The sequence below is a fragment of the Coffea arabica genome, chromosome 4e, assembly GCF_036785885.1.
Source record: "Coffea arabica cultivar ET-39 chromosome 4e, Coffea Arabica ET-39 HiFi, whole genome shotgun sequence".
Classification (NCBI taxonomy): domain Eukaryota; kingdom Viridiplantae; phylum Streptophyta; class Magnoliopsida; order Gentianales; family Rubiaceae; genus Coffea; species Coffea arabica.
Window position 1 is genome coordinate 11,625,811 of NC_092317.1, and position 23,750 is coordinate 11,649,560.

Here is a 23,750-nt window from a genome sequence, read left to right on the forward strand (position 1 = left end):
GTCTCTAATTCTCTAGTTTGGGAAGGGTAAAGACTTCATATCAAATTTCGAGACCAAAAACTTAAGCAGCAAAAGTTTCTTGAGGTAATTGAAAATTTTAGGGGCATATATATCCCCGTCACACTAAAACTTGCAACAGCATGTAAAGACAATAGCCGTCCATTTGTAGCTGCCCAAATATTGAGTTTCTCAAAATATAGCCTATTGAAGAATTTTATTCAATGCACAATAATTTCAAGAATGAAAAACTGCGTCAAAAAAGACACAGCATAATCCAATCAAGGTGGCCACTTTCATATTTAGAATGCTGAATTTTGTCGTGCTTTAGAACTATTAGATATTTAACAGACAAGAAAATACATACAAAACGAAAGAGTAGAAGATGGAGGAAATGGGAAGACACATATATATGTCCTGAATTCTGTCCTGTTAATGTTCAAGTTCTATATGTCTAATACTTCAAGCATTTTCCCAAACGAATATACTGAACCATGGTTGAATTTTTCTTTAAGAAAAAGAAATGTTTGATTGTGTCAATGGAAAAAAACAATGTTTGATTGTGTCAATAGAGTGGCCTTTATCTTTGACAAAAACATACAGACCAAACGAGAAATAAAATGCATTGGATTTTTTGCTAACATTATTGTCTTTTCATTTGCAAAGGATACTCATGGCAAAGAAAAAAAATTTTTCTTCATACTTTGTCTATAAATAGCTTCATTTCTTTTCATCCACAGCATCACAGAAAAGCTCCAAGCTATCTAAGTTTCTTCCAGTTTTTACTCTTTGGTACCAAAACTCCTAAGAAGAAATATATATATATATAGCCATGGGTGTTACAACTTTCAATGAGGAATACACTTCCCCAATTGCTCCTGCAAGGCTTTTCAAAGCATCCATTGTAGATTCCCACAATTTGGTCCCAAAACTTATGCCACAAGCCATTAAGAGCATTGAAATCACACAGGGCAATGGTGGAGCTGGAAGCATTAAGCAAATTAACTTTGTTGAAGGTAAGATTACAAGCCGATGCCGTGGAATGTTCTGAAAGCGTTTGGATCCAAATACTATTTTCATGAGTAGAAAAGAAAAATTTTTAACATCTGAACTTCGTTGCCGTTTAATATAAGTATTGATGATTTTTTCTACATTAACAGTGCAAAGACTTCTTTGAATTTGATGGCATGGATGTATGTAAAAAGGAAATCTAAATTTGAATAGAGGTCATGTATCATTTATCCACAGTCGTCAGTGCAAATAAATATTTGCATTGACAGTGCATGAAAACGATTTCCAACATTAGAAAAAGTAAATTTGCAATCTATTTTTTAAGAATCATGTTGTGTAAATGCTATGCCTTCTAAAACCTTCAATTAGACGATTTGTAATGTAGAGTCCACATCGAATTCATTGCCATGATTTATAAAACAGTAGACATAATTGTGTCTCAACTTGTCAATGCTTTGCAGGCAGCCACTTTGGCTCTTTGAAGTACCAAATTGATGAGCTCAATGAACAGACCTACACATATAACTACACTCTGATTGAAGGCGGCTCATTGACAGAAAACCTTGAGAAAATCACTTATGAGGTCAAGTTTGAGCCGACTTCAGAAGGTGGAACTGTCTCCAAGGTGACTAGCAAATACTACACTAAAGGAGATTTCACGCTCAAAGAAGAGGACATCAAGGCAGGCAAAAAAAAAGTTGAGGGAATGTACAAGGCTGTGGAGGCCTATCTCCTTGAAAATCCTGATGCCTATGCCTAATCATCTCTCAAAATTTGGTCATTGTAATCTTTCAGTTTCCTTCTTGGATTTCTGTTTCTTCTCTTGGTTTTAGTGTCTTTGATTTGGCAATAAGGATCTTTGCAATTTGTTATCGTCAAGTTTCACAAAGTATGTTGTACTAAATTACTTTGTGTTATCGTCATGTTTTATCCTTATAAAATATTTAGTTTATACTCTCTATAAGCCTAAAAATTTCCTTAAAATTTTAGGTTTAGATGTTTAACACACAAATATCACAAGATAACGTCAAAGGAGAGGGGAAGGGGAAAGGTTTAGGAATTGAATCTAATCTTCTTAATAATTCAGTTGGATCTTGGGGAGAAAATAAATCAGTATTATTGAAAAACACTTTAGTAATGGGCTAAAGATACCAATTCCACAAAATACTACAGATTAAAATATGAGAGTTTAAAATGAAAATATTCTAAACCGCAGCTAAGGGACCAAGAAGACATGTTGACAATACAACTTTGGGGATTAATTAAACAAAATTATTCCATTAATTATATTGAAAAAAGTGCTAGCAATACATAACAAGCTAAAAACTTTAGAATAACGTTTTATTCGAGCAAAAATTAACTTTTGTTTGGCTTGGTTGGATGAGGATCACTTAGAATACTTCAACCTAGTTTCAGAGGACAAGCATCAAACCACAGTGGATGGCATTTGGAAGATAAAGACCAAAAGGAAAACATTGCATTCAAGAATTCGATTTTGAAGAGTTGGTTGATTAGGTGGACAACTTATAACATAGAGGCAGGAGTTTTTCTATGGGGCAAAATTAATGCCATACAAAGGATATAGTTCACTTTTTTTTTTAATCCTCTCACTCCGTCCCACACCCTTCCCATTTCCAGTTGTCAAGTTCAGGATTCAAACTTTGAACTTATGTAGTAGTGGAGAAAAAGTATATAGTTCACTGTGAAAATGTTATAAATTTTCATGGGTTGATGATTTATTTCTAAAAGAACCTCCCTAACAGATTCAAACTTGTAAGGGGGGCTCCCCTTACACGATAATGGAGTTTGTAGAATTGATTTATTTGGTTGTGATGGAAGACAGATGCAAAAGATGAAAAGGATAAGAAAATGACTATGGATTTATGGAATTTCTGAACTTTTTGATTGTTTGTCTAGTTGAGAATCAATAAAGAAAAAAGAAAAGAAAAAGTTCAACAATGCAAATAACTCACGATCCAGAAATAAAACAAAAGAAGAAACTAAAATAAGGATCCTGAAATTTGTGTAGTTTGCCAAACTGAATATGAAGATGAGGAGATTTTAGATTTCCACATTCATTTCATCAAAAGATGGTTGTTAGAGACAAGATTGATGTTCAATCTACGAAAAAATAGCCATAACAAATTTTTGTTGCTTTAAGGATTTATCTCGCAGTCAATTTGATTGTATGCTTAATTCGACAATTACATGAAAGGAAAGTATGACATACTTCATCCAGTGTTGGTTCAATTTTCCCATATTAGGTAATCAACTCCCTCGCGAGCTAGAACCCTGAGAATTGCAGTTTAACTGTATCTATTTTCTCCTCAAATTATTCTTTGTCACCTCGAACTGTTTGGTAGATAGGTTCAGATTTTATGTTTGAAATTGTTTTCAATTTGGAGGTTGATCAGGTCCCTTGTATTTGTAGAAGTGTAAATGAGTCTAATCAAACCAAACACTCTAATATTTAAACTTGTTTGATTATTTTAATGAGTTTAAAATTTTGTTTAAAATTGTTTTGTTTATTTGCTGAACTTAGGTTGAACGAACTTTTTATTGAGTTTGAATGTTATCAAACATAAAATGGTGTTTAATTTTGGTTTGACTAATTGGCGAGCCAAACTTAAACAAGATCTTATCAAATCAAATTCGATTTGAATATCAAGTAGTTTGGTTTATCTTTCAATCCTATGCATTTGTTTATTTATTCAGGCTCGGTTGTTGTCGTGTTTCATTTTGGATGAAGAATATGTCCACCACTAGCTACAGGAAAATTAATTTAATTTGTCTAAAGAAATAAAAGTCTTAATTGCAAATTTCATTATTGCACGCAAGATATCTAGGACAAAAATGCAACATGTACTTGTTCTTGTGGACAAAGTAATAGAAGTACGTCAATTTATTGAATTAAAAGAGGATTAACGGTCACCACGAAGAATAAAATTATTTTTACTCAAAATAATGAAAAAATAGAAAACAGTGTAGAATTTTTAAATCAAACCAAAACTGCATATGATCTTCATTTACATAAAAGCATATGCCTTGACTGCTCACTTGGTTATAAATTCTAGCATATATTTAGCAATTTTATCCTTTTTCTTTTAGTTTCTTTCGTGTCTTATCATGTTCAAAAAGTATTAAAGAAGTTTTCCTTTCTGAATTAAGCTTTAAGTTTAAGGCTATACGAATATCAACGAAATTATGTTACCTATTTTGCCTCTCTTTGTAAGAAAGGGTTTGTCTTTCAGAAGTTTTCAAAGAACTAGTCCAATGTATTAAAACTCTTTCAATCTGTTTCATAGCAGCTTGTTTCTGCTACCAAGTATGAATCACGTCTTGCAGCAACGTTATTCATGAAGGTTCTTTTTTTTTTTTTCAAATTACTATTTAGTTTTTTTGTTCGATCGAACCATTTAGGCATTAAATCCATAAAGCTTGACGAACAATAGACACAAGTTTTAACTGCCAATTATTCGATGTTATATGAAAATGTTTAGTTCATTAGTACATGCAAATACCTACAGTGGCATTTTCAAAGTCCTAATTTTAGGCCCTTTGGGCATATTAATCAACTATTAAACCATAACAAAGTATGCATTACAATATGTAATTGCAAATGTGACGTGCACTAAAGCCTGCTTGTCGAACAAACTCTTTACGTTGATCGTGCTGGAAAGATTAGTCCATAATATTATATAGATTTACTAGAGATGTAAATGTTGTGTTAGTCTAGAATTTGCAATAATAAGTGAATAAAAATTTACATTCAACTTGTGGCTGCCTGGTAATTGAGTTTCTAACAATTCAAATTGTTTACTGAAAAATGGTATTCACTGCACAATAAATTCATAAATGAAAATAACGTTTAAAGATGGACAAAGAACAATCCAATCAGGATATATGGCCAATTTTTATATTCAGATTGCTGAATTTGTTCTGCTTTTAGGACTATTAGATTCTAAACAAACAAGAAAGTATATAGCATAAGAAGAAAGAGAAGGAGAAGGTACAGGAAAAGGAAGAAACATGCCTTGAACTCTGTCCTGTTTAATGTCAAACTTGCATATGTCTGACACTTCAAGCATTTTTCCTGACGAATATGCTCATCGATGTTGATTTTCTTCAGGAAAAAATGTTTGACTTGTCAATATAGTGGCCCTTGCTGCCTCTAGCCTTCAAGAAAGACATGCAAACCAAACGAAAAATAGAACAATATTGGACTGATTCCTGAATAAGGTGTCCTTTCATTTGCCAAGGTGCACATGCTGACAATTTTTGGCAGAAAATTTCTCCATAGTTCATCTATAAATATCTTCACCCCTACAATCCACAGCAGCACAGAAAAACTCCCAGCTTTCTAAGTTTCTTTCAATTCTCTTAAGAAGAAATTTCTATAGTCATGGGTGTTACAACTTTCAATGAGGAATATACTTCCCCAATCGCCCCTAAAAGAATCTTCAAAGCCTCCATTGTAGACTCCCACAATTTAATCCCAAAACTCATGCCACAAGCCATTAAGAGCATTGAAATCACCCAGGGTAATGGTGGAGCAGGAAGCATTAAGCAAATTAACTTTGCTGAAGGTAAGATTACAAGGCCATTCCATTATACGTACTGAAAGCTTTAGGAGTTCAAACGCTACTGTCCTAGCTAGAAAACAAAAATTGTAAACATCTCAACTAGTTGTTACAGTTTAATAAAACTATTTATGATCTTTACTACAGTCATAGTGCAAAGAATTCTATAAAGTAGACCGCATGATGCTTACTAGATGTTCAATATATACATATATATATAAAATTTAAATAGATGTGATTTGTCATTGATCCAAACTCGTCAGTATAAAATTAATATTTGCATTAGCAGTATAGAAACAATTTTTGACTTTACAAAAAGTAAATTTGCAGATCGAATTTTCAAGAATCGTGTATAAGTTTGGATAGACGTGATTTGCTATTCATCCAAACTCACCAGCATAAATTAATATTTGCATTGACAGTGTAGAAATGATTTTTGACTTCACAAAAGGTAGTTTTGCAGATCGAATTTTCAAGCATCATGCTGTATAAGTCCTATACCTTCTAAACCCTTCAATCGGACAAATATAATGCACTTTCCAGAATTTATTGCTATTTTATTGAAAGCTACAGCCACGCTTGTGTTTGAAATTGTCAATGCCTTGCAGGCAGCCATTTTGGATCTTTGAAGTACCAGATTGATGAGCTCAATGAAGAAACTTACACCTACAACTACACATTGATTGAAGGTGGTGCATTGACAGAAAACCTTGAGAAAATCACTTACGAGGTCAAGTTTGAGCCAACTCCAGAAGGTGGTTCTGTCTCCAAGGTGACTAGCAAGTACTACACCAAAGGAGATTTCTCACTCAAAGAAGAAGATATCAAAGCAGGCAAAGAAAAAGTTGTGGGTATGTACAAGGTTGTGGAGGCCTATCTCATCGAAAATCCTGATGCCTATGCCTAATCATCTTTCAAGATTTGCTGATTTATCTCTCAATTTCCCTATTGGAGTTCTTTTCATTGTGGCTTTTGTGTGTCTTTGATTTGGCAATAAGGATCTTTACTGTTGTAATCCTCAAGTTTCGCAAAACATGTTTCACTAAATTACTAATGATAACAATTCCTCGTGTCAACCTGTTAATGATCAAGAAAACTCCAACTTTTGAATTGCATCGAATGGATCGAGGATCCCTTAAACCCTTTTTTGTCAATTACAATAAATAACTGTTTATCTCACAACATATAGGACAGTGAGAGTTTATAATGATTGGATTGATCCTGTCAATGACATATTTTATCCGAGTCATATTGCGTAAATAAATAGTAAATTTGATCAGTTGGACCAGCCCTTGCTGAATATGATACCATAGACAAAAATGATGAACACTAAAACATTATTCTGGTAGGTATTCAAGACAACAAAAGTGATCAATTGCAGAATCGGAAAAGAAAAAAAGAAACACTTCCAGATTGAACTCTCCAAATTGCAATAGCCAAGAAGTCCGATCCGAAAAAGCCACATAGAGCGAATGCCTTCTAACACTAATCACATTCCTTAACTGCCCTCTCCGGCTACCACCCCAGAAAGAGGAAAAAAAAACTATCATAATAAACTCTCCGTCCAAATTGTGGGCAAGTCCTATGTGGAAAGATCAATTAAGCTTGTAATACCTAAAATCAATGTCTTCTAAGATTTAATAAGTCCTGTGAAAAAAAAAAATAAGAGACCGTTTACCTTATTATGACCAAGTTTTGGAAAGGGTTAATTTCATTTTGTTCTCTTGAAATATACTCTAAATCGCACTTTTGTCCTTAAGCTAGAATTCGGAACACTTTGTTGCTTAAAATCTTAAGCTCATTCCACTTTAGCCCAATTGTTGAAGGACTATATAAAATTGCTGTCACTGTGTAAACGGAATATTTTGATTTTAGTTATAAGGTAACCAAGAGCAGCAACTATTCTGTTAACTTTGGTACATTCCATTTATAGTGGACTAAAGTGGACATGTATAAGATTCTAGGAAGTAAAGCTTTCTAACTTAAAAGAATAAAAATTAGGGAATAGTTCAAAGGTGTAAATTGGAATTAACACTTGTGGAAACTATAACACTATTTATCAGTTGGAAACCTTAGATTTCATGCTAAAATTAAACCTTCCAACTATAAATAACACATCCATGGTAATAACAGGGAAAATCTTAAATCAAAAAAATCATTAATTTAAACAAATGAAACATATAATGCAAAAAGTAACTCACCTTCCAATTTGTCTTCTTAAGATTATGGCCTTCCTGTGGCACAGTTTATCATAATAACAACAAAACTAGCTAGTGGCTGCAAATGATGACTTTTTTTATGATTGATCATGGTATTTAACTGGCCAATGATAAGTTTAAAAACGAATTAAAACTCTCAAATTTTCCATGCATATACAGATTTCACAGGAGAGGCATAATTAGAAAGGTTTTAGTAATCAAGTAAGAAGCAAAGAAAAATAGTTGCAAGTAGTGATATATAAAACTCTAAATTTCCAAGAGGTATGTATTGAAAAAAAAAAAGAAAAGAAAATCAGTTGGCTCCAAGAAAGAGAAAGTTCATTAGCCTGATACATCAAACACCTCTATAAACAGTATAAAAATTAAAAATTGGTGTATACTATATGCTTAGCTAAACAATTTTTTTTTTGGTCAATTTACAACTTCTACACTACTTCTACTTTAATCCATCCAGGCAAGAGTCCAATTGGGCCAAAGAGGCTAAAGGGAGTAGTTCTCACCTCGACATCAAAGGGGTACACTACAACACATTCTTTAAATTTTACTGTAAGTGCAGAGTTTGATCCCTAACCACTATTTCTACTACATCTACTTTAATGTATCTAAGGGAGGGTCCACCTAGATTTAGAGGGGCTAGATAGAGTGATTCTCACCTTTAGACCAAAGGGGCACATTACAATATATTCTTTAAATTTTATTGTGGATGCAAAGATTTGAACCCCTAATCTACAATCAGACCTGCACTTTATACTTTACCTGGTTGGGAATTCACTTAAGGCGAGTTGGTTATGCTTAGCTAAACAATTGGTGTCTGTATATTTGTTTCTACGATATGAACCACAGAACACGAAGTCAGCAACGACAGGATTGACTATTTAAAGGGATTTATTTATTTATTTATTTTTGTGGGGTAGGGTAAAAAAGAAGGGAAGTTACTTAAAAGTATGCTAAAAAAGCGAAAAAGAAAACAACATAGTACTCGTTTAGTAATAGGAATTTTGTAACGATGTTCAACGAGTACACGTTAAGACACATAATCACATGTAATTTTTCATCTTAATACACACAATTATAATTAATACATCCCTGTATTTAGACACTTTTTTCGAAATAATTACGCTTTTTAAAAAACTAACAGCTGAAATCTCTCCCAACAAGTTAGCCAAACCATTAGTAATATCTGCACTTCCTCTATGAAATATACTTTTGAGTGCTGTTATTAGTAGATGTAGCTTTGATTCATATAGAATCACGAAGTGCGGGAAGATAAAAAGTCAAACTACAATTTTGGCATTCTAAACCCTTATTCTTCAAAATTTGTGGATGCATGTAAATTAAGACCTTGTTTGTATTACTTTTTTTTTCAGAAATTTTTTTTTTTTACAAAAACTCCAAAAAATAGTAGTTTAAATTGGCCTTAAGGGTCTTTTTTCATCAATTCATGATTGTCCACAATAGTTTAGCACAAAAGTAATTTCAAGTAAAGTTTATTAAATTATGTTTTAAGGATAACTTTACGAGAAAATTCTATATATACTAACAATATATACATTATTACTATTGGATCCATGATACACATACAAAAGTTGAATTTTATATTTAAATTTTACATAATTGTCATTTATCTAACATTGACAGTGCAATCACTCTCAGTGTATAAAAAATTAATCCTAATTCTATTGATGTCATATCTCTTACCGCCCAATTTTGGAGTTGTCCAATTGCATTACCTCTTTATGCGGGTTCATGTTCAAGTCATCCAAATTCTGCTCCACTTTTGAGTCATCCAATTGCCCTGTTTGATATTTTGCATGAATATTTCTATCACTTCATTTCTGAAAAATGGATAAGTGCCAAGACAAATCTCCAGATCTTGTTAGAATTATGTAAAGACACAAAAAGTTAAAAATAATAATAAAGGCCAACTTTATTTTTAGTGTTGGTTGTACTACAAAACTAACGAACACTTTTACCCAAGTAAACTTAATGTTCAGATAATAAAGATGTAGTTAATTTTTTTAAGCTCTCATTAAGTTTTCTTCTTTGAAATCAATCAACAACACCTACCAAAGCACATGAAAGGATAGGAAAAGAAGATAATGTATATAGACCTAATATTGATCATAATTCCATCTATAAATCATAATATTACACAACCAAATTAAAGTCAAGGTTCATATAGCTATTTAGTATCCAAACCGTGTCATTAGGGAAAATGTTCTATCTGTTAAATCTTCCGGGGATTGGGAGAAACGTAGTTTCGGCCACTAATATATAGTTTATACGCCAAATTTAACTCTAATATTTCGATCGAAATAAATGTGGTCCTCAAAGTTTCTGATTTTTGACAAAATCAAAAAATGGATGAAAATTAAACAATTTTTAATTGTCAAAATCAAATTATCATTAGTGAACAATCTTGACTTTGCCTTTTTATTCCCCTAATATTTAGAATTTGACCCAATGTAGTGCTTCCCCCAATATTTAGAATCAAATGTTTATGTTTTTATGATGAAAGGAATTATGAATCACATTGGAATTGCATTAGTGTGCACTAGGAATTCTTATAGAAAAAAAAGTGAAAATGCTAATTAAAATTTTATTCTATGTATTCATACCACTTAGTTCTCATATTTTTTAAATTTTTTGCATAATTGGTCTCAAATTTGGCATATTATAATTGTTTATTATTTTGCACTATAAATAATTCATTGATAAATTCTACCATTTTTTTACTTATTCATTATTAAACATTCAATGGCATGTCCCTTTTGAACTGCAAGCATTATATATTATATAAAAATTAAGTTGATCATCTAGCATTTTCTTTTTTCTTTTTGCATGTCAATAGGTTATAAATTAAGTTTTACATTAAGTAGGTTTTCTTATAGAATTATTTAATAAAATTATCAATATACTCAAACACTAAAATAAGTACTTTAAAACTTTGTCATTGGAGATTTAAATTTTAATTAGATAAAAAGCCAAGGGAAAAAAAGGAAGTTTGAAAAATTCCCTATAAGCACTTTGTTTGAAAAATTCCCTATAAGCACTTTCTATTGGTATTTACTTTGATTAGTTAACTTATTGTAATCATAATTCCTAACTATAACCAACACTATATGCACAAGTCAAGCAAGGATTTGTGTAAGATGTACTTAGAATAAAGTTTATATATTAAGTTAGAACTCTCATCTTGTACCACTAACTTTAATTTTATATATTACTTATGTATTATTATTCGATTACTTATAACTAATTTAACGATGTGATGCCTTTTAGTGACAAGATAGTGCTGTGCTAATATAAAGTGCTTTAGAGATTTTTATAAATTTTATATCATCTCAAATCTCCAAGCATAAGAGACCAAAAATGCAAAGTCAAAATTTTTTATTTCATTTTAAGAATTAGTTATTATGATTTTTCTTTAGTAATCCTTGGTTTACCTAAAATCGAAATTTCAGGACCAGAATTATTTTATTCGAAATATTAAAAACAAATATGGTACACAAGCCAAACATTAGTGGCTAAGACTGCATTTCTTTATCTAGAAATTATATACACTAATATACATAGGGCATGTTAAGGTGTCTACGGTTTGCTTTTCTTTCAAGGAATCAACACTTTCCTTTATAAATTGATTTGACAGGATTCCAAAGGTGGCTTCCTTCATTTTCTTGTGTTGTAATAGAACCACCAAGTTAATTCCTCGGAAAACAAATCCAAATAAAACACCTACTTCTTAATAGCTTTAATAAAAAGAGGGCCTCCTTATCTCTACTTTTGAAATCTAATGGATGAGGTTACATGAATTATTTGGAAAGCAAACTAAAGTCAACTTCTTCCTTATCCATCAAGAACTCCTTAGAGCATTAAAAACGAATATTAGTTCCCAAAAGTCAGCAATCATTCATCAGAACAGAATGAAGTGATGGATAAATGACTTAAGGTGTACTTCTTTTAGATGGTTTTATTCCCTTTCTTGTAGCATTATTTTCTTCAAAGTGGACCCAAGAAAGAGAAAATGTTCTTCCTGTGATAATTTTTTTAAATTCCTTGATAGATGGAAGGAATTCCTTTAATTTGTTCTTTTGCTATAGATATTATTCAGACCAACAATGATGTACCTTCTCCTTTGGATTTATATCACATTTTTAAAGTCCCTAGCCTCTCCATTTTCAACTATACTTCGATCTCAATCGCATATCTCATTTTTTTCTTAATTCCAAAGTTGGTGGTGTTATTTTGGTTCTATGTGTTTGGGCCACTTGGAATTGGAGATTTGGACAAAATATTAGGTAGAGAATTAACCTAAAGAAAATTAATTAAAAAAAAATCTTTAGCAAGCACCCCAAATGTTTTCCATAAAGTCTGTCAACATCTTAAAAAAAAAAACAAAAAGTAACATTTACCTGAGAAAAATTATTGTTGTAGCAATTAGGGCTTAACAATGTGGCTTTGTTTAGGAATCATAAAGATGGAGGCAGCCATCATTGTAGTGTATGTGTAGAATGCACAGATGTGATCAGCAAATGGATAGCACTAGTCTCTTCCCGCATGGCTAAAAGCAAGTTTCCTTGTCTTGGGTTTTTGATGGAACAAACGATGTTGGATCTTTTGGATTGAGATTGTTCGATATGTGGTACTAGGAAATCTTATTCCACCCGTCTCCATAACCTTGCAAGAAAATTCTGTAGTCCAGTTAGGATATTGCACCTTTAGTTGTTGATAATCATTGCATATATATACTTTTCACAGTCTGTCTTTCACAATTCTATAGAAAAATTCAATGCTATTTTATGATATAGATAAATCAGCTCCACAATATGGTAGCTAGTTTCGACTTTCCACAAGTGAATCCCATTTATGGCACTTACCTCATGGTGAGACCACAAAACATAGACCGCTGTTTATAACAGATCATCTCAAAATTTTCAGTGTAGTTAAGGTATGATACTTTCGGGAGATTCAACGATCTCTTGCGAGTATTCGGTGTCGTATCTACAAGTAAAATTCACTGTTAGACGGTAAAGAAAATGTTATTGATCCTTAAATTAAATATTGTTAAATAATTAAATTGTTATCGTCAGTGAGAGATACAAACAGAGGGAATAATATCCAAAAGGAACCATAGAATTTCTCATATTTTTAACAGAATATAATTAGTTATGCTAGTCCAAAATACACCCCTTCCTCTGATATTATTTCACATGTTAGGTGGCATTTGAAGATATCTAATATCATAAAATTACTCAAGGTAATAAGCAAATGTAGAATAAGATAAAGCTTAAAGCTGTGGTAATTACATGTGTTCACTATGAAACGAAAAATCCTTGTGGAGCATGCATCTTTGTCCTCATTTGTTTGGGTCTTTTTCTATCAAGAATGCTCCTAAACGCATTGCTTTCTTGTAGTAAAAGCATTAACAATTCAAGCTAGACAGATGGAATATCCCTAGCTTAAACGACAACAAATCCTCACATGGCTTTCTTTTCATCTGGGGTTTGTGCAGCATTAAAATAAAACAGATCACCCCGAAATCAACTGTGGTTGTTCTGCTCATGTGTATTTTTCCTGTATTAAATTTGGTATTAGGTAGGTTTTGGTTGGGGAATAAAGGATTTCAACAGAAGATCTAAGCAGAATTGGACCAAGTTGGGGCAACTAATAGGCTTGAATATTAAAATGAAGCAAGTCAAAGCAGTGTGATCTTGAGCTTGACTACTGTAAATCAATGTAATATTTATAATTCAAAAGCAAAATGAGCTAATCCAATCATGAAATTTCTATTCGTGCTTTTCAAAACCAATTACCTACAATAGAATTTAAAGATGAAGATAAGTAATACTATTATATATAAAACAAGAACTAACAAATGGTTGAGAGTCATTACCGAGCTACTAAAATTTCTTGACTTAACCAGGTATATATTGATATATCACTATTTGTTATTGGTAATCATTCACATGACCTAGATGGGAAACTTCATAGATCACGCTTTTAGAAGGTATACAATACTTGTAGACTGCAAAAGTGCAAAAGCATAAAATGTAGGGCTAATCGCGCTTTATCCCCTTTAAGTATGGGTCATTTCTCAATTTACCCCCCAACGTTTGTGTTTTCACAGTTTACCCCCTCCGTCAGTCCAGCAAAGCAATTGCATCGTTAGAAACTTCAAGATGCCAAAATTGCCATTGGAAGAGAACTGTTTGTTTTGACAGACTAAAATGTCCCTTAATGAGTTATAAAAAGGGATGTCTGATGCTTTTTAGCCTATTTTTTCTCTTTCATGCTTCCATCCAGTTGCAGCCTATTTTTTCTCTTTCATTTCAACAGATTCAACAGCTCCTAAAATTTTTCTTTGTCAACCAAAAGTATCATAAAAATGTCACAAAGTGCTTCAAATAACATTGAAAAATCACCCCAAAAAATGTGTGGATATGGTAAAGAGGCACCATTGTGCACCTCTTGGACACTTGAAAATCCGGAAAGAAGATTTTACTGCTGCTCAAATTAAAATGTAAGAATTTTTCATTAATAATCTGTTATTATTGTCTTTAATTTTGCTCTATACATGAATAAGTCAAAAAGAGTTTTAGATAGCTATATTTTCTTTTTATTCAAAACCGGCATGCATGTGGACACTTTTCATGGGTAGATAGAGGAGAGAGAAAAGTGGCTGATAAATGAGAGAGAAAAGATGACCCACAATGACAAAAGGTATCAAAAGGTTCCGGAATTTCTTTTTTTTTTTTGTCCCATGTGCCAGATGGAGGGAAATTTCCCTCCTCCATTATTCCCGGGTAATTTTGGAAACTTTTCTTTATTCCTTTCATAAACCTAGAGATATGGGTATTTTGAGTTGTTCATTATTTTCTTAAGGGCATTACTGTCTTTTCAGTATTCTGTTTATCTTCATTAGGGTTGACCGTTAGTCTTTGGGGTAAACTGTAGAAAAACAAACGTTGTGGTATAAATTGAAAAATAGCCCATACGTAAAGGGGATAAAGTGCGATTAACCTAAAATGTATTACTCCACTTTCTGATATCCACAGCATCTGAAGCATGGCTGCTTCTTAATTTTTGTTTGCATTGAATGAGAAAGAGAGAGGAAACTACAATGTAAATCAATGAATAATAGACATGTACATTATCTTAGAAAGTGGTTGGAATGGACAAGATCCCTATGAAGAGGAGTTTGAGGAGAAAAAGCAATGGAAAATAAGGCAAATTCATCGCCCTGATGTAGTACTGTGATGCTGATTGAACCTCTGACTTCTAGCATAATGAAATTTTACCTATTTTGTTGACAATTGACAAAGGTCATTGAACACATGTATTTGAAGTCAAATAGTATAAGCCAATGTTTTCCAATAGATCCCTAAAAATCCCATGATTTTCTGTAGCACTGTTTATCCAATGTCACATTCATTGCACATCCAATATATCCAAAAATTGGCACTGGCCATGGGTGGAAAACCTTGTAGGGATAGCCCCACTATGTTGAAGTTTCTTGTTATAGCGGCAAGTGCGTTTTCTCCCATAGCTTTTTTGTTCTCATATTTCAGCTTAGCCATCGGACCATCTTATCTTTACTGCGGCATGCTCCATCCTTCCATGATTCTATCATTACCTTGAGAAGCATTTATCATACCTTTTTTCAACAACTTGAAAATGAGAGGACCAATCTGTGTTAAACCTTGGACCAGTTTAGACATTAGGGATAATAAGTTTAGAATTAATTTTTTATATACTATACATTGTCAATTTTGAATAAATGATAATTATATAAAATTTGAATATTCTGAATAAATAGGCAACGAAACAATTTCTTTAAAAGAGCAGGTTTAAATATTTAACACGTAAACATTTGATGAATATCACACGAAATCTAGTGTATATGTCGCATCAATTTATACTTAGTATGTGTAAAAATACATACATGCTGCAGGTTTACATGGTTCAAATCCGAAAAGGTTTCTTTTAAGGGAAAATATTAAGATTTTCAGTTCAAAGAGTTTTGGGTGCTTTTTAGTCCAAGTTTCTCATATTTGATGTTGACTAATGCAATGCTTAAGAACACTTGAGTAAAGGTACCAACACCAATTTCACAGACATGCTATTATGACATGAGAGACCAAATATGAAGATATACTCAACCACAGCTAATGAGCTAAGGCACCATACCAAACACGTTGAATATACAACTTTGGTGATTAATTAATCTGAAATTATTCAGTTCAATATACCTGAAAATTTTGGGATTCTTTATAATTTGGCAAAAATATTTCCTTGTCGGCAAAAGTAAAATAAAATAGTAGGAAAGAAGATATACTGTAAATAGTCTTAGAAAAACACCTGTTCATGAGAAAGTTTTTTTAACTTTTCATGCATTTTTTATGATTATTGCTTCACCCTGTAAAGATGATTAGAAAGGCTTACGTCAATGAAACTATATAAACTCATTGGCATGGCAGTTTATCACTGTCATCTGCTACCCTTTTTGTTCTTGAACTCCTATGATCTCTTTGCTGTTCTTCTGATAATTTTTGAAATTTGAATCTCTTCTTCTTTTGTTTGTTTCTCGAAATGGATTGAATTCCTTAGTCAAATTCACCAAAACTTGATACTAGATGATTCCAAGTGACAAACTTTGAAATGGCCAGCCTGCATCTTTGTTATTTAATGATTTTCTTCTCAGTTCTTGGTTCTGTACTTGTAGCATCTCTAGAAGATACTTTATCTGACTCAGACACTCTTCTCAGAATAAAATCAGAACTTGAAGATCCAGTTGGAGTTCTTGAAAATTGGACTCCAGGGACTAACTTCTGCAACTGGAATGGGGTGGCATGCTCAAACGATCAAGTTAATATCGTCAGTCTGAATCTTTCAGGTTCAGGACTAATAGGTTCAGTATCTCCTCAACTGTCACAGCTCAGCTCTCTCCAAATTCTCGACTTGTCGATGAATTCTCTAACTGGAATGGTCCCACCTGATCTTGGTAAGCTTCAAGAGCTAAGGCAATTGCTGCTTTTCGCTAACTCTTTCTCTGGGATAATTCCTGCAGAGATTGGTCTTCTGAAGAAGTTGCAAGTTATGAGAATAGGAGATAACTTGTTAACTGGCCAAGTTATACCTGAAATCGGTAACTTGACTGAACTGAGAGTTCTGGGACTTGCATATTGCCAGTTCAATGGAAGCATACCAAAAGAAATTGGAAACTTGAAGCATTTGAAAGCTCTTGATTTGCAGGAGAACGATCTTGATGGTCCCATTCCACCCGAGATCGGTAGCTGTACTGACCTTCAGGACTTTGCAGCATCAAACAACAGACTTGAAGGAAAAATTCCTGCTTCAATTGGAAGCCTTGAGTCACTTGAAATCCTCAACTTAGCCAACAACAGCCTCTCTGGGGGAATTCCGACCAAGTTTGGGTCCAAGTTGCAGTACCTGAACTTGCACGGGAATGAATTGGATGGCCAAATCCCGGTAGAGCTTAACCAATTAAGCCAGCTTGAGGTGCTTGACCTATCAGAAAATAAGCTTTCAGGGCTCATTAATCTATCCAATTCTCAGCTGAAAAATCTTCAGGCTTTAGCTCTATCTGATAATTTTTTGACTGGTGGCATTCCTGGAAGTCTCTGCATTCCTGATTCCAAATTTCAACAGCTTTTTCTGGCTCGAAATAATTTATCTGGTAGCTTTCCCATGCAGATACTGAATTGCTCGTCCCTTCAACAATTGGATCTATCGGGTAACAACTTTCAGGGATCATTACCTTCCAGCCTTGAAAGATTAGAGAAATTGACAGATCTTCTGCTCAACAATAACAGCTTTAGTGGAACTCTGTCTCCAGAGATTGGAAACATGAGCAACTTAGTTTCTTTTTATCTGTTTGACAACATGATTACAGGAGCAATCCCTCTTGAAATAGGAAAGCTTCAGAGCTTGAGCATTATCTATCTGTATGACAACCAGATGTCAGGAAGCATTCCGATGGAGCTAACAAACTGCAGCAGCTTAATTGAGATTGATTTCTCTGGAAACCGTTTCTCAGGTTCAATTCCTGCAACAATTGGAAGGCTAAAGAATCTGTCTTTTCTACTGCTGAGGCAGAATGACTTGTCAGGTTCAATACCACCAAGCCTAGGCTACTGCCAAAAGCTTCAAAAGTTGACCTTGGCTGACAACAAACTATCCGGAACATTGCCACCAACATTCAGATTCCTTTCCCAGCTGATCATGTTAAGCCTTTACAATAACTCATTTGAAGGTCCACTTCCAGAATCTCTTTCCCTTCTGAAAAACCTCGGGATTGTAAATCTTTCTCACAATAGATTTAGTGGAACCCTTTCTCCCTTGTCAGGTTCAAATTCTTTGACACTTCTAGACTTGACAAATAACAGTTTCTCAGGCCTAATTCCTTCTACTTTAGCCATGTCTAAAAACCTGACTCGTCTCCGACTTGCAAATAATATTCTCACTGGTAGCATTCCTCCTCATTTAGGCCAGCTCAAGGAGCTCTACTTCCTTGATTTGTCTTCCAATAATCTTTCAGGAGAGCTGGCACTTGAGCTTTCCGGTTTGAAAAAGCTTAAACACCTTCTCCTTAACAACAATTCCTTTTCAGGAACAGTTCCTACATGGTTAGGGAGTATGGAAGACCTTGGGGAACTAGATCTCTCATTCAATAAGTTCAATGGAACAGTGCCAGTAGAGCTTGGCAACTGTTCAAGCTTACTTAAACTCTCTCTCGGCAGCAATACCCTTTCTGGAACAATCCCATCTGACATTGGCAATCTTACGTCTCTGAATGTCCTGAATCTTCAAAGTAACAATCTTTCTGGTCCCATTCCACCAACCATCCAACAATGCAAGAAACTCTATGAGCTCAGGCTTTCTGAGAACAACTTAACCGGCTCGATACCATCAGAGATTGGCACCCTAACTGAACTACAAGTCATTTTAGACCTGAGCAAGAATTCCCTTTCTGGTGAAATCCCTCCATCTCTTGGAAATCTCGTGAAGTTAGAAAGACTAAACCTCTCTCTCAATCAACTAGAAGGAAAAGTTCCATCGTCACTTGGCCAACTCTCAAGTCTTCACAGGCTAAACTTCTCAAATAATAACCTCCAAGGGGAACTTCCATCAACTTTTTCAGGATTCCCACTAAGTTCTTTCTTAGGCAATGATAAGCTATGTGGCCCACCGCTAGTATCATGTCTGGAATCTGCACGACATGGGAAGAAAGAGCTGTCAAATACTGCAGTGGTTGGAATCATAGTGGCCATCGTCTTCACATCAACGCTCATTTGCTTGGCTTTGCTTTATATCATGCTAAGAATCTGGAGCAACTGGAGAGAAGTTTCAATTTCTTGCTCAGAAACTAGTGGACTTGAATACAAAAAGGGAGAGGAAGAATGGGTGTATGGGGAAGAAATAAAGAGTACTGAAGACTACTGGGAAGAGAACACTTCGCCTCTTGGTGCCTTCACTAAACAAGCAGATTTCTCCTGTTAACATTCATTTTCTATCTGAAATTGAGTTTATCACAAATCAGAAAAGAGTCCCTTTTTTGTTCTACATCTTATTCATCTAAAATTTTTCACACCGTTGTGTTTTGTAAAATTTCTTCATTAGTTTTGTTCTTATTTTCTTTCATGCTGTACATGAGTCCTGAGATGCTTTGATTTCAGAAACGGAATGTTAATTCAATGTGAAGTCTTCATGCTGCTCTTAGTTTTTCTTGGTTTAAGTTTCAAATTCATAAATTCATTTGTGAAACACCCCCCCCCCCCACTTGATATTAAATAAGTAGAAAGAAATATTTTAGCTATTTTCTGTTGGTAAAAATTACTACATCAGCTCGAAAGATGTAATTAAAATTTCTTTGCGACATTTTTAACTTTTAGAATTTAATTCTTTTTTTTCCCCAAGTTGGCCGTATGCTAATATTCGTGCTTTTTCTCTTTTGTTTTGTTTTTTATCTATGAACAGAACAAATCACCTTTTTTTTAAAGACAAAATAGAACATAAACGAATTTAGTTCATAGTACTATTTCAAAAACAAAAACGAATTTAGTTTATATGTTTTGTTGGACAACAGCATGTGTCGTACGAGAAATAATGAGTTGGAGTTTAGGCCAATTTTGGGCTTTAAATGGATCAAATTTAAGCCAATTAAATCAATCTAGATCCGATCCAAATAATAATATCAAATTCAAATGGTTCATATGTTTAACCGTTATCAATGTTCAAAATTAATAGTCCCTCTGTTCTATAATTTGAGTCGTTTTTCAGAAAATCAACTTTTTAAAGGAATATGTAATCATTGTACTTAGATGAGGTGGTAAGGTGGAATAATGAAAATAAATGATTTACAGCTTTGATTTACAACTTTGAAATTGGATGATTGGGTGGTAAGGTGGTAAGGTGGCGAATGGGTGAAACTGAAAATAAATGATTTACAACTTTGATTTATTGATTTTTATTTTAGGTGTTTCTTAAATAGTTGAAAATATTTTTAGTATTTCAGAAACAAGCCTCGACTTGATAAAAAGTTTCTATTTTGTGTAAAACACGAATAATTTTACCTATAGTTACTAAATTCGGCCAAACCAGACAATTCAACTAGTCAACCAGGTGAACCACTACCTAAGTATGCCGGATTAGTAATTAGACCAAATAAAGAAAGAACATATTGATTGTTTGATAACCCGTCAGGTCAACCAATAAAATCCAAAAAACTAGCCAGTTCAACAACCGATTGGCTAATTACATTTTGTTATGTTATATAGCCACTAATTCAACCAGCAAATCCATAGTTGAATGGCTAACCTACTTGAACTCTTGGCCTTACCGAATTGGCATGAAAATTTTAGATTTTCATTCTATTTCAATTTATGGATAGTGATACCAACGTTGTAATGAGTAGGATGGCAGAATAAAAAAAAGTTATAGGTTTCGAATTAGCTTTTAGGAGATCAGGAATTCAAGAGAATTTTTTAGAACAGTTGTAGGGATGTGATGGCAAGCTGATGATAAGGAAGGAGACATCTTCCTTGATCAACGTATTTGAGTGATAGAAAATTACAATTTAATGGCCATGACTAAAATAGTTTGGCCACAATATGTGACCTAGTCAAGAAGAATTGTTTCCCATTTTTTATTTTCCTTTTTTTTTTATCTTTTTCCCTTTCTTATCAACGGCCTGTCTTTTGAAAAATTATGAAGGTTATTATAGTCATTGTCTATCATCAAGGAAGGTAAGTGTAATATTGAAAACGTCAAGGGAGCTCAGTGAAATTGTCAGAAACATCAATGGAAGGTTTCTGAAATTATCCTTAAATTTTATACAAAAGTTACTAACAATGACTCTCATGAATATTGTTGTTGCTGCACATTGAAAATAGTTTTGATATAATAATGAGAGTTACACATCTCAAATTAGTGTTTCTTTCGTCATGTATTCTTTTCTTTCTTTCATTTGCCTTTTTTAACTCTCTCGTTCATTTTTTTATCGATTTTATTCGAAATTTAGAATGTAATTCAAATTGGCAAGGCATCAGGAACATTGGAAGCCAAAAATTGAAACCACTGTGAAAGTATGATGATTTTTATTTTTTTAACTTCAGAAGGATTATATTTGACAAATTTTGTGAAGAGGGTAAACTATTTCTCATAAGCATTATTATTTCCAACAATTTTTATAGTTAATTAGAGTCATATAAAGTTTTAGAATGTGAATACAAATGCACCCGCTAGGAAAGAAAGACAATAGAAAGAATTTTAAAAAAAAAAAGAAGTAAAGGAGGGGGAAAAAATGAGAGTTCTTATTTGAAACTCGATAAAGAGTTTAGGGGTACGGGTGTTAGGGAACTAAGTTCAAGAGGCAAAGTGAAATATAGGGAAATGTTCAGGGGCAGGGGTTACTTGTTCTTTTATATAGATGTAGAATAACACAAATAGTGCCTCCCATTTCAAAAAAATCTTTTTTTTTCCACTAAGTTGGTGCAAACAATTCAAACATATTTTCGGCCACTTTGGGACTACATTAGAAAAGTTTACATACTTGTGGGACCATTCTACATCATTTAACGTAAGGGACAAAAAAGATTTTATAAAATATAAGGGACTATTTTTGTTGTTTTTCCAAATGGATAATTTTTAAGTTTAATTCCTTAAATTCCAATACCCAAGCCATAGAAAAAGACTGGCATTAGAACAGTATTTTAAATAAAGTTGAAAGCAGTTACATGAAAAAGATTCTAAAAAATAAATAAATAGGAAAACGTTAATTATAAATTTAACTCAATAGAAAATTTTGTCATTGATGTTTACACTCATCACAAAATTGTATACAGTTGTAAGTAGGTCTGTCAACGATCCAGATCTAGACCAAGATCTGCCTCAGACCCACTAATTTTTTATGGGTAAGGGTACAAATATAATTCCATTTATTTGACTCGAACCTAGACACATTTTTCCTAATAAAACAGCAGGTCGAAGACGGAGTATTGCATTTTGACCCGTATTTGACCCAAACCCATTTAAATAAATTAATAATTATAAAATATATATAATATTAATACAATAATACTCATTATATAATAAATTAACAATTATAAAAATATATATTTATTATAAGTTCGACCCATATCCGACTTGACTTGACCTGTATCCGACCCGACCAGTATCCGGGACCCGTCAGGCCCGAATCCAGAAGATCAAGTATAAGACCCGTCAGGTATACGGGTCAAATCCGAAATATGCGTACTAAAACTGGTCCAGATCTGAAATGTTCAATTCTGGCACGTGCCCTCACCCGTTGACAGCTCTAATTGCAAGAATTAAAAAAAAAATTCATGCCCCCTTTATAAAATAGCAAAGTTTCTCCAATCCTACTTAAAACTATTCCTCATATATTATCAGCTGTCTTTGCTTTTCTTGTTGCCTTTTTAATCTTAGTATTTTGCAAAGTTTGATTATCGCGCGGTTCACTTATCTTAACTCAAAAAAGCCTCTGTTGTCATTTGTGGGTATATTATTTTGTGTTTGGTTCTTTAGAGCTTTCAGATGATTCGCCTGGAAAAATAACACAGTCCTAATAATCATTATAATTGGTCTTATATTTTTCATACAGTTTTTTATACTTCTACTTTTTAACTTTGATGAGTTCTGCTGATATTATCAACAAAATGGTTTAATTAGTGTTTTACATTGATTTCCAATACTCTATTTGGAAAAAATGATAAAAATGGTTCTGCCATCTTGAAAATTATTTTTACTCACCGACATTTAAAATCATCCAAATTGGCCTTTCAATGTAAAAAATACTAATTTAATAGTAAAATAGCTTTTCGTGATCAGAAAATAGGCTGAAATTGGATTTGAAATAGATCGATACGTTTTAAATAAGTGAAGAACTATTTTGCATCATTTTAAACATAAATGACTTAACCAAAAAAATTGTGAAATATAAGTAACTATTCTTCCATTGTTCACAGATCCAATATAAACCATAACGACATATTTGTTATGAAAAAAAAAGAGAAAAAAATGATCAAATACGCAAAATGCCCACACAAAAGTCAAAAACGACTTATCGTTTGAAAATATGCAAAGAATCCCTTTGTAATTTCAACGACGTATCATGGACCCATGACTGCAACCCATTAAAATATCACATTAAACTAATTTTGTGGTTTTGCCGTCAGATTCCCTATCAAAACTCTATAAAGGGAAAGGGTAAATCTATCAAAAGTAAAGCAGACCAAATTTTAAATATTATGATGTAGCGTTACAACACAAAGCATGCCAAAAAGGATTGCCCAACAGTACCTCTTTTTTTTTTTTTCTTTTCTGCAAATCATATTAGGGTCATTATGATGCCGTAGATATCTTTTTTTTTTTAGGGTTGGAAAAAAATAATCAAATTTCAAAA

General features: G+C 33.1%; 3 protein-coding genes across 3 annotated transcripts; all 3 read left to right on the forward strand.

Moving 5' to 3' along the window:
• The first annotated feature begins 746 nt into the window (after positions 1-746).
• LOC113740768 (major allergen Pyr c 1-like) lies at positions 747-1,897 on the forward strand. The gene is made up of 2 exons (XM_027268293.2): positions 747-1,013; positions 1,470-1,897. The coding sequence occupies exons 1-2, from the start codon at positions 830-832 to the stop codon at positions 1,766-1,768; spliced, it is 483 nt and encodes a 160-aa protein (XP_027124094.1). The 5' UTR covers positions 747-829; the 3' UTR covers positions 1,769-1,897.
• Positions 1,898-5,358: 3,461 nt separating this feature from the next.
• Positions 5,359-6,605, forward strand: LOC113740769 (major allergen Pru ar 1-like). Its single transcript, XM_027268294.2, has 2 exons — positions 5,359-5,594; positions 6,197-6,605. The coding sequence occupies exons 1-2, from the start codon at positions 5,411-5,413 to the stop codon at positions 6,493-6,495; spliced, it is 483 nt and encodes a 160-aa protein (XP_027124095.1). The 5' UTR covers positions 5,359-5,410; the 3' UTR covers positions 6,496-6,605.
• Positions 6,606-16,321: 9,716 nt separating this feature from the next.
• On the forward strand, positions 16,322-19,535 carry LOC113741742 (uncharacterized). The gene has a single exon (XM_027269351.2). The coding sequence runs from the start codon at positions 16,466-16,468 to the stop codon at positions 19,325-19,327; it is 2,862 nt and encodes a 953-aa protein (XP_027125152.1). The 5' UTR covers positions 16,322-16,465; the 3' UTR covers positions 19,328-19,535.
• The last annotated feature ends 4,215 nt before the right edge of the window (positions 19,536-23,750 follow it).

Bases quoted from the DNA above. Each gene is read 5' to 3' on its own strand.
- LOC113740768 (XM_027268293.2), top strand. From the start codon at position 830: ATGGGTGTTACAACTTTCAATGAGGAATACACTTCCCCAATTGCTCCT. The intron at 1,014-1,469 runs GTAAGATTACAA...AATGCTTTGCAG, and splicing joins GCAAATTAACTTTGTTGAAG to GCAGCCACTTTGGCTCTTTG.
- LOC113741742 (XM_027269351.2), top strand. From the start codon at position 16,466: ATGGCCAGCCTGCATCTTTGTTATTTAATGATTTTCTTCTCAGTTCTT.
- LOC113740769 (XM_027268294.2), top strand. From the start codon at position 5,411: ATGGGTGTTACAACTTTCAATGAGGAATATACTTCCCCAATCGCCCCT. The intron at 5,595-6,196 runs GTAAGATTACAA...AATGCCTTGCAG, and splicing joins GCAAATTAACTTTGCTGAAG to GCAGCCATTTTGGATCTTTG.